The sequence below is a fragment of the Numida meleagris genome, chromosome 2 (assembly GCF_002078875.1).
Source record: "Numida meleagris isolate 19003 breed g44 Domestic line chromosome 2, NumMel1.0, whole genome shotgun sequence".
Lineage (NCBI taxonomy): Eukaryota > Metazoa > Chordata > Aves > Galliformes > Numididae > Numida > Numida meleagris.
The window spans coordinates 86,982,754-86,994,308 of NC_034410.1; the positions used below are offsets into that span (position 1 = coordinate 86,982,754).

The window sequence follows — 11,555 nt, forward strand, 5'->3', positions numbered from 1 at the left end:
GGAAACTTTATGTCACTGATTACTACCACTGAGCCTAATGGTCAGGACTGTTTTCTATCCACTGTTCACTTATCTAGGCCATATCTCATGGCTCAGTGATAAGAACACTATGGGAGGTCACATCAAGGACCTTGATAGAGCCAAGATACAATACACAACATCCATTACTTTCACATCTAGAGAGGGTGTCATCATAGTGTATTCAGGTTGGTAAGTAACTGTTGACCCTTGCAGTCTGTGCTGGCTCTTCCCAACTGCTTTCTTATGCTTCCTGTGGTAAGGCCTTCCAGGATGATTTTTAATAATATTCCTGAAGTGAGGTCAACTGGCCTTACAGCTACCCAAATATTTCTTGTTAAGCCTTCATGGAAGAGGCTGTGACAATTGCTTCTTTCTGTCATCAGGGAAAATTTTCCCTGATTTGTTAGTCTTTCAATCATGGCACCCCCACATGACAGGCATGTGCCCAGCTGGCTTATATGCTCCCTAGCATATTACCCTAGCAGCTTTTTTTCCTCATAGCTTACTCCTGGGTCACCATTCCTATTCCAGTAGCTGCGGAAGTGTAGGCAGAGAAGAAATCCTTTGTTCCACTGTCAGAAGTGACAAGTTTCCAGAGCTGCCCAGAGCATTTGGCAGGCAGATGTTGCAGCTCTTTCTGCATTCTCTGATTACTCCTTCTATGACTTTCTGCTTCACCTGTGACTCAATAATTCATCTTCAAGAAGGTGAATCACTTGGAGTAAGAAATGAGATAATTATGTTGTGCATCTTTCCTCAGTTATGAAAAGCACTTTACATCTATTTCAGTTGTTCTCTTTGTTTCTACAGCCTTCTGTGTTACTACATATATTTTTGAGGTCAGAGGAGGAGATGGGGTTAATCTGCTGACAAAGTTAAACAGTTCCAACTGGAGATTGGAGTAAACTGAAATGAGTTTGACTGTGGAGAACACAACAGCTGACCTGCTTTGCTGCTGCATGATCTTGTTGCCAGACTGGAGACTTGTCCTACAACTTCACTGTTAGCACATCTGATCACTCACACTACGTGGATAGTAGCCTTGTTCAGGCCTTTTGGCTATAGAAATTGTTTTGTCAGCTGTCTCAGGGTGTACTCTTGTTCATTGTATTAGCATACTTCTAATAGAGAGAACCTCTGACTATTTTCTGCTTATTATTTTCTGCTTTTACAACCTGACCTGGTGCTAACAAAGAACTGGAAGTTCCTTGCCATAGTGCAATACGTATTCAGGCAGCCTGGGAGCTCAAGGGATTATAACTGACAGATGAGAGAAATTTATCCATAAATACTACGAAGTGTGGAGCTGCGTTTTGAAGGATTGTTGGTCTTTTCTCGTTCTGTAGAGTTTTTAGTTTTTATATATTATTTTCAGGTTCATAATGCACTCTCACGCTCTTCACATGGGATCCCTGGCTTTGTCAGATTTTTGAAGTGAATATCTGAATATGCTTAGGAGCATTATCTTCGTTGTGGTTTTGGAGATGAATCCCAGGGGACTCGATCAGATGTCCTAGGTTCTGTCTTCAAGGATGATTTGCAAGTTAGCTGTGGTTTGATCATCTTGTCTTGGATGCTAATAAAAAGTATGTCTTATTTTACAGCTTGCTTGAGTTCAGTTTCCCAGCAGTCCTGCAGCTGTGGAGCAAGGAAACTGCTCTGTGCCTTTCCTCTATTGCACTATTGCCTAGGATACACCAGAAGATTTAACAGGACAGAGTCCTGTGATTTTCTCGGACAAGGAGATTCATTGACTGCATTGGACTATGAACTTTTTAACCGCAGTAAAGATAAAAGTTGTCAAATAGCCCTCCTTAACTTTTATTGTATTAAATGATAGTTGATTTAAAGATGCTCATGAACTGAAAATCAGTGCTTTGTTGCCTTTTTTATCTTTCTGTCTCTGGCAATGTACTGTTTGGTATTCCTTTAAATGTAACGCACAATAGTCTCCCTAATGCTTCAGTCCTATAAATTAAATAGTTGTTGTTTTTTTTTTAATCACTTTAAACTTCACAGAATCTTGACTCCTGACAGAAGACTTCACAGGAATATGTAATCAACAAATTATGGAAATGCTTACTTAAATTTGGAAAGTGGAGAGATATTTGTAGTTCTTTATTTGCTACCTCTCATTCCTTTAGTGTGATGGCTTTGCTAGTGTTGACATTGATTTGACTTTTGCTATTAAAATCGGAGAAATATTTTCCACAAGTGTTTTCTCCCTTGGCACTCCCTAACTCCACTCCTTCCACCTAAATATTTGTAGACCGCTCTAAGAAAATCAGCGTTACATACAGATGGATGTATGGGGCAGTACTGAATCATACAGATTTAAATTTGGAGAGGGTGCCACCAACAGTCAACAAAAGGAAGCAAAACAAAGTAAAAAGGAATTGTGGATTGCTCTGGAATACCTCAAAAAAAAATACTCAAAAGTATTAAGAATAGCACGGTAGTATGAAACAGTAATTAGTATGAAATGGTAATTATTTATATTTTTCCCTATAGGTGAAACAATTGCACAGCTTACAGATGTGGCAAGCTTGGATCATCCGGAATCTGATAGCCACATAACGATCTTTACGGACAAAACAGGCGTGGTAAAAGCTGCAAGACTGTTACTTTCTTCAGTCACAAAGGTGCTGGTGTTAGCAGACAGAGTAGTTATTAAGCAGATAATAACTTCTAGAAACAAGGTATTTGTAGCTTCTTTTTTTCTTTTGTTTAACTGATATGTGCAATTAATGCAAAAGTGTTGCTAAATGAAGTGGTATTTTCATTGTAGCTTTAGGGGAAAGTGCAAAATAAAGAGGTAAAAAGGAATTTTTTACATATGCCTACATACCAAATATCCAAAATAGGATGGCTATGAGTAAAGAGGAATAACATTTTCTATGAGTTTTTACGTTTTATGTGACCTGTATTGCACCGTTGACTTAATATGCTGGAGAGAAAGCTATGTTACTGCTTATTTATCTGTCAGTTAAAAAGCCAGTGAAATCTTCTCCTTGGTAAAGACAAGATGTTTCCACTGCCAGAAGCAAGACAAGGATACCATTCAGAATTTATCTACAGCAAAAAGCTGTGAGGAGAACTGATAAAAGCACATGTTAGTGCACTGAGCCTTACAGATTAAAAGTTTTTTGTGCAGTTTAGCTTATGTCTTGAAACTTAGCTTAAAACTGCTTAGCTGATCTAAATAGTGCATGAAGGCCATTAAACTTCGAGTAAGATTTACTTCATGTACTGCACTGTCTTGACTGTAGGATATTTCTGCCGCACTGCCCAATGTACTAAAATAAAGATAGAGAAAAAAGTGCATTTGTAAAATGTGAGCCTCAGAAGGACTAGTTGTTTTGTTTTTTTTTGTTTTTTTTTTTCTTTTGGTCATTAATTTTCAATTCCTTATCCAAAGTAGAGCCTTTCTTTCTTCTTTTGACTTCTCATGCTTTCTGTCTTTCTTCCCAGTATGCTTTTCAGACATGCTTTATTTTGTGCCTTATAGATGCAAGACAGTTAGCCAAGATTCCAGGATTTGGAAACTGCATTGCCTATAATTGCTTCAATCTGGCTTGAGGCTTGACAGCACTGATTTGCTATCTTAGTGGTTGGTTCTCCCAGTGGTTGGTAGTTTTATCAAAATTTCCTGTCATTACTTGCGGACTGGTCTTCTCTTGCAGCAGAGTGGTGCATTTGATTCTTTTTGCTGCCTTCCCTGAGCCCCTTGTCTGCGGCCATTCAGACAACTAATGTCCAAATGTGATAGTAATATGAATACAATAAGCTTAAGTGCAGAAACAGGTTTTGATTTTGAAAGTATTACAAAATATAAAATGAAGTCATATTCCAAAGCAAGTGTGTCTCACTGTGATTGCTGTAGTCACCTAGTCTTTGTGGGTTTTTTTGAGTTTTACTGCGTTCTACTTTCTACACGTAGTACAAGTGTTTGAGAATGTCTTCTTCTGTTTATGGAACCTGTAAAGTAATTCACATCTCTAGGACCAAGTCAAACAAATGCTGATGTATTATACAGGCATACTGTGCAAGAGTATGCTCTTCATTTCATTCAATCATGTCAGGTCATTGTATGATGGATAGCAAGGCTGCTCTTGCTTTAAGGAATATTATGATTGACAGATCATAGAGTCATAGAATCACCAAGGTTGGAAAAGACTTCCAAGATCATCCAGTCCAACCATCCACCTACCACCAATATTACTTCACTAAAACATGTCCCTTTGTACCACATCTAAACATTTCTTGAACACCTCCAGGGCTGGTGAATCCACAGCCTCCCTGGGCATCCCATTTCAGCTCCTGACCACTCTTTTGAAGAAGTTTTTCCTAACATCCAGCCTGAACCTCCCCTGGCACAACTTGAGGCCATTCTGTCTAGTCCTATTGCTAGTTATGTGGGAGAAGAGACCAATCCCCACCTCGCCACAACCTTCTTTCAGGTAGTTGTAGAGAGCTATAAGGTCTCCCCTTCGCCTTCTCTTCTCCTGACTAAACAATCCCAGTTCCCTCAGCTTCTCCTCATCAGACTTGTGCTCCAGACCCCTCACCAGCTTCACTGCTCTTCTCTGGACACGTTCCAGGGCCTCAGTGTCTTTCTTGTTGTGAGGGGCCCAAAACTGAACACTTTCAGCTTTCCTGTAGGCCCCCTTTAGGTACTGGAAGGCCCACCCAGAGCCTTTTCTTCTCCAGGCTGAAGAGCCCCAACTCTCTCAGCCTGTCACTTCAGGGGAGGTGCTTAAGCGCTCTGATCATCTTCATGGCCCTCCTGTAGATCTGCTCCAACAGTTCAAAGTCCTTATGTTGAGAGGTCCGAAAACTGGACACAGTACACCAGGTAGGGTCTCGCAAGAGCAGAGTAGAGGGGCAGAATCACCTCCCTCAACCTGCTGCTCATGCTTCTCTTGATGCAGCCCATGATACAGTTGGCCTTCTGGGCTGCAAGTGCACATTGCTGGCTCATGTTGTGTCTTTCATCAACTGACATCTCCAAATCCTTCTTATCAGGGCTGCTCTCAAGCCATTCTCCGCCCAACATATATTTGTATTTGGGATTGCCCTGATCCAGGTGAAGGACCTTGCACTTAGCCTTGTTGAACTTCATGAGGTTGGCATGGGCCCACCTCTCAAGCCTGTCCAGGTCCCTCTGGATGGTATCCCCTCCCTCTCGCATGTCAACTGCACCACTCAGCTTGGTGTCGTCTGCAGACTTGCTGAGTGTGCACTTGATCCACGTCACCTACGAATCCACTGTCCACATCGCCTGCGAAGATCTTAAATAGCACAGGTCCCGTCACCAATCCCTGAGGAACACCTCTTGTCACTGGTCTCCACTTGGACATTGAGCTGCTGACTGCAACTCTCTGAGTGTGGTCATCCAGCCAATTCCTTATCCAGTGAGTGGTCCCGCCTTCAAAACCATTTTTCTCCAGTTTGGCAACCAGGATGTCATGTGGGACAGTGTCAACCAGTTTGCACAAGTCCAGGTAGGTGACATCGGTTCACAGAATCACAGAATGTCTGGGATTGGAAGGGACCTCGGAAGTTGATCTAGTCCAAACCCCCTGCTGGAGCAGGAACACCTAGATTGAGTCACACAGGAACGTGTCCATGTGGGTTTTGAATGTCTCCAGAGAAGGAGACTCTACAATCTCTCTGGACAGCCTGTTCCAGTGTTCTGTTACCCTCACTGTGAATAACTTTTTCTCATATTTATGTGGAATCTCCTATGTTCCAGCTTGCACCCATTGCCCCTTGTCCTATTGTTGGATGTCACTGCGAAGAACCTGGCTCCATCCTCCTGACACTAACCCTTTACATATTTATAAACATTAATGAGGTCACACCTCAGTCTTTTATTCTCCAAGCTAAAGAGACCCAGATCCCTCAGCCTTTCCTCGTAAGGGAGATGGTCCACTCCCTTAATCATCTTTGTGGCTCTGTGCTGGACTTCTGAAGCAGTTCCCTGTCCTTCTTGAACAGAAGGGCCCAGAACTGGACACAGTATTCCAGATGCAGTCTCACCAGGGCAGAGTGGAGAGGGAGGAGAACTTCTCTCAACCTACTAACCAGTTGCTCTTCCTTTACCCACTGATGCTGTAAATCCATAATGGAAGGCCACCAAGTTTGTCAGGCATGGCTTACCCTTGGTGAAGCCATGTTGGCTACCACCAATCACCTCGTCTTTATTTTCCATGTGCCTTCAGGAGCAGGGTCTTCATGAGGATCTGCTCCATGATCTTGCCAGGCACAGAGATGAGACTGGCTGACCTGTAGTTTCCTGGATATTCTTTTTTTCTCTTCTTGAAAATGAGGGTTATGTTTCCCTTTTCCAGTCAGAGGGAACTTCGCTAGACTGCCATGACCTTTCAAATATGATGGATAGCGGCTTGGCAGTGTCATCCACCACTTCCTTCAGAACCCATGGATGGATCTCATTGGGTCCCATGGACTTGTGCACCTTCAGGTTTATGAACAGTTTCATTTTCATTGTCAAAATCATCTTCCTCACATAAATCAAGAGTATTTGAGTGAAAAAATGCTGAAGGACAGAAAGATGATTCACAGACTGCTGATTGAGATTTTCTAGAATGGTGATCTACTGCAAAATTGCAATCTCTGGTTGATGATCCTGATGATTCTGTTCCTGCCTGTGCATCCTCTGCACCATATATACCATCTCTGTGTTTTCACATGGTGTGTATTTCTTAAATCTGTGCCCACATCTTTCCAGGCTTTCATAGTTTATTTCATTCTCTATCAGAATTAGTCACCTCATCAGTAAGTTTATGTCTTGCTCCACTTACTGTCACCAATCAAATTAGGAGCACCAGAACAATGAGTAGAGAAGTGACAGATAGCAGGGGTGTTGCTATCCTATGCAGATTAGATAAAAATATGGATGTGCCCGAAGGTGATGTCAGCCTAAGACTGCAGTCTGAAAGTGACATTCATAGTGCAGCAGTAGCTGTGAAATACCAAATTCTAATTTAGTTATTAATAGAAACTTGATCTTTCTATTACATACTTTAACCCTGTATTTTGAAAACATACATTTTCATAGTATGACAGAATGGTTTTGGTTGGAAGGGACCTTAAAGACCATCTAGTTCCACCCACTTGTCATGGGCAGGGATATCTCCCACTAGACCAGGTAGCCCATACCTCCATTCAACCTGGCTTTGAAGACTTCCAGGGATGGGGCATCCATGACTTCTCTGGGCAACCTGTTCCAGTGCCTCACCACCCTCACAGTAAAGAATTTCTTCCTTATATCTAATCTAAATCTGTTTTAGCTTTAAGTCATTACCCCTTATCTTATTGCTACATGCCCTTGGAAAAAGTCCCCCTTCAGCTTCCCTGTAGGCCCCTTTTTAAGCAGTGGAAGGCTGCAATGAGGTCTCCGCGGTGCCTTCTCTTCTCCAGACTGAACAAGCCCAGCTCCCTCAGCCTTTCTTGACAGGAGGTGCTCCAGCCTTCTGGTCATCTTGGTGGCCCTCCTCTGGACTCACTCCAACAGCTCCATGTTCTTATGCTGTGAGTACCATAGCTGAAAACAGTACTCCATGTGGGGCCTCACTGGAGCAGAGCAGACAGGGACAATCACCTTCCTCAGCCTGCTGGCCACATTTCTTTTGAAGCCGCCCAGGATACTATCTGCTGTCTGGGCTGCACGTGCACACTGCCAGCTCATAGAATCATAGAATCATAGAACTGCTCAGGTTGGAAAAGACCTTAAAGATCATCAAGTCCAACCGCAACCTAACCATACTACCCTAACTCTAACAACCAACCACTAAATCATGTCCCTGAGCACCACATTCAAATGGTTTTTAAACGCATTCAGGGATGGTGACTCAACCACTTCCCTGGGGAGCCTATTCCAATTCTTAACAACCCTTTCTGTAAAGAAGTTTTTCCTGATATCCAACCTAAACCTGCCCTGGAACAATTTTTATGAGGGGGAATGGCCTCAGGTTGTGCCAGGGCCTCAAGTTGTGCCAGGATGATTTGCTTGTCGTCAGCAAAGACCCCCCAAGTCCTTCTCCTCAGGGTTACTCAATCCATTCTCTGCACAGCCTGTATTTGCGTTTGGGATTGCCCTGACCGAAGTGCAGCGCCCTGCACTTGGCCTTGTTCAGCTTGATGATATTCAGACAGGCCCACCTCTCAAGCCTTGTCAAGGTCCTCCAGTGTATTGTCTGTACCACACAGCTTTGTGTTGTCCACAAATTTGCTCAATCCCATTGTCCATGTTGTTGACAAGGACATTAAATAATGGTGATCCCAATGCCAACCCCGGAGGAACACCACTCCTCACATTCTGTTTAGTATCTGTGTGTTTCATACTGAAGAAAGCTTAAAATAATTTTTTAAAAATGGAGACATAATGGATATTTTGAATTTTAACAGCTTCTTGAATAAGCTTAAGATAATTTAGGGCTATCTATACTCTTTCTGTGTGTAGTTCCTTAGAATGTCACTTATGCCTGAAATGTCTACAGTTCTTAGCTGTAATAGGAATGTGTGTGCTTTCACTGAAATTTTTTTGACAAAATTTGTCTTGACAGAAACATTTGCTCTAGGGTAACTGAAACAGAGGTTTCTTGCAACCAAGACCATACTCATGGAATACTCTACTTGCTTAAATGAGGAAGGATTAAATATACTTACTCCTGTATGAGAGCTGCTCAGAAAGTAATGCCTCCCATTTTATTACGTTGGCCCACAATGTCAGAGGTGGATTTTGGTGGTATGGCAGTAGAGGTTGAACCGTCCCACCAATATTCTGTTGCATGTTGTTGCTGTGCAACAGATGGCAGCAGAAAAGGGCAGTCTGACAGAATGGCCTCTGATGTGGAAGTGTGTATGAAGGAAAGGTGTGTCATTGAATTCCTCCATGCAGAGAAAATGGCACCCATTGACATTCATTGGCACTTGCTGAATGTTTATGGAGACCAAACAGTGGATGTCAGCACAGTGAAGCGGGGAGTGGTGCATTTCAGCAACAGTGGGTCACTTCTGCTGGTGCAGAGTTTTACGTGCACAGCGTATAGACTCATGTTCATTGCTGGTGAAAGTGCATATCCAGTGGTGGTGACTATGTTGAAAAGGTGAAAGGTGCCCCTGTGTAAAAGGTTTGAGGCCCTGGAACCTGAGAGAGAAGTGAGTGAGGATGCAGGAGGAGGTCTGCCTTCAAAGTTGCCTAGGATGAGGTGGTCGACTCCACGCCTCAAGACTGCCTCCACCAGGAAGGACAGAAGGGTGATTGTCGTAGGTGATTCCCTTCTGAGAAGAATGGAGGGCCCCGTATGTTGGCCTGACCCTAACCGTAGGGAGGTGTGCTGCCTCCCTGGGGCCCGGGTCAGGGATATTTCTAGAAAACTCCCCAGTCTGATCCGCCCCTCTGATTATTACCCTTTATTAATAGTTGAGGCCGGCAGCGATGAGTTTGCTGACAGAAGCCTGAAACTTACCAAAAATGACTTCCGGGAACTAGGGCAATTAGTTGAGGGAAAAGGAGTACAGGTGGTATTTTCTTCTATCCCTTCAGTGACAGAGAAGGACACTGAGAGGGGCAGGAGAACCCATCTCATAAACACATGGCTGAGAGGCTGGTGCAAACACAAGAATTTGGGGTTCTTTGATCATGGGGCGGTTTACTCGGCACCAGGCCTGAGGTCTGCTGATGGGTCTGACCTGTCTCAAAGGGGAAAACGGATCCTTGCCCAGGAGCTGGCAGGGTTTATAGAGAGGGCTTTAAACTAGAGAGGAAGGGGGAAGGGGATAAAACCAGGCCTGCAAGAGGTGTGCCTAGGGGAGCATTGGGATTACGGGTGAGGCAAGGGGCTCAGCTGAAGTGCATCTACGCCAATGCCTGCAGCATGAGCAACAAACAGGAGGAGCTGGAAGCCATCATGTGGCACGCAAATTATGACTTAGTTGGCATTACGGAAACATGGTGGGATCGCTCCCATGACTGGAGTGCTGCAATGAATGTCTACAAGCTCTTCAGAAAGGATAGGCAAGGAAGGAGGGGTGGTGGTGTGGCTCTCTATGTTAGAGACTGTTTTGATGTTATTGAGCTTGCAACTGGGGAAGATAATGTTGAATCTCTATGGGTTAGGATCAAAGGAAAGGCTGACAAGGCAGACATCCTGGTGGGGGTCTGTTATAGACCACCTAACCAGGACGAAGAGACAGATGAGGCATTCTATGAACAGCTGGCAGAAGTTGCGCGATTGCCAGCCCTTGTCCTCATGGGGGACTTCAACTTCCCTGATATATGCTGGGAATACAACACGGCACAGAAGAAGCAGTCTAGGAGGTTTCTAGAGTGTATGGAAGGTAACTTCCTTCTGCAGCTGGTGAGAGAACCTACCAGGGCAGGTGCCCTGCTAGACCTGCTGTTCACAAACAGGGAAGGTCTGGTGGGAGATGTGGAAGTCAGTGGCTGCCTTGGAAGGAGTGATTGTGAAACGGTAGAGTTCTCAATTCTTGGTGGAACCAGGAGAGGGGACAGCAAAACTGCTACCTTGGACTTTCGGAGGGCGGTCTTCAAATTGTTCAGGAGTCTGGTAGGGAGGGTCCCTTGGGATTCGGTCTTGGAGGGTAAACGGGTCCAGGAAGGCTGGTCGCTCCTCAAGAAGGAAGTCCTGAAGGCGCAGGAACAGGCTGTGCCCCTGAACCGCAAGATGAGCCAGCGGGGTAGGAGACGGGCGTGGATGAACAGGGAGCTTTTCCTGAGGCTCCAGGAGAAAATCTACCTCCTGTGGAAGAAGGGACGGGCAACTCGGGGAGAGTACAGAGAGGTTGTTAGGATGTGCAGGGAGAAAATTAGAAAGGCAAAGGCCCAGCTCGAACTCAGCTTGGCTGCTGGGATAAAAGGGAACAAGAAACTCTTTTACAAATATAATTAACAGTAAGAGGGGGACCAAGGAGAATCTCCATTCTTTTCTGGACACAGCTGGGAATGTGGCCACTGAGGACAACGAAAAGGCTGAGGTTCTCAATGCCTTCTTTACATCACTCTTTAAAAGTCAGGCCAGTTATCCTCAGAGTACTCTACTCTCTAACCTGGAAGTCTCGGATGGGGAGCTGAATAAACCCCCCACGATTCAGGAGGAAACGGTCAGAGACCTGCTACTCCACCTGGACTGCCACAAGTCCATGGGGCCAGACGAGATCCATCCGAGAGTGCTGAGGGAGCTGGCGGAGGAGATAGCCAAGCCGCTTTCCATCATCTATCGGTGTTCCTGGTCAACTGGAGAGGTCCCAGAAGACTGGAGACTTGCCAGTGTGACTCCCATCTACAAGAAGGGTCGTAAGGAGGATCTGGGGAACTACATGCCTGTCAGCCTGACCTCGGTGCCAGGGAAGGTTATGGAGCAGATTGTCCTGAGGGAGATCACGCGGCATTTGCAGGACAACCCGGGGATCAGGCCCAGCCAGCATGGGTTTGTGAAGGGCAGGTCCTGCTTGACCAACCTGATCTCCTTCTATGATCGAGTGACCCA

General features: G+C 44.7%; 1 protein-coding gene across 1 annotated transcript in view; it reads left to right on the forward strand.

Moving 5' to 3' along the window:
* Window positions 1-11,555, forward strand: part of CTNNAL1 (catenin alpha like 1) — a 70,191-nt gene that overhangs the window by 23,999 nt on the left and 34,637 nt on the right. Inside the window, exon 3 of the mRNA XM_021389130.1 lies at window positions 2,533-2,720. Coding sequence (XP_021244805.1) covers window positions 2,533-2,720 — 188 coding nt within the window. The remainder of the gene's footprint in view (window positions 1-2,532; window positions 2,721-11,555) is intronic.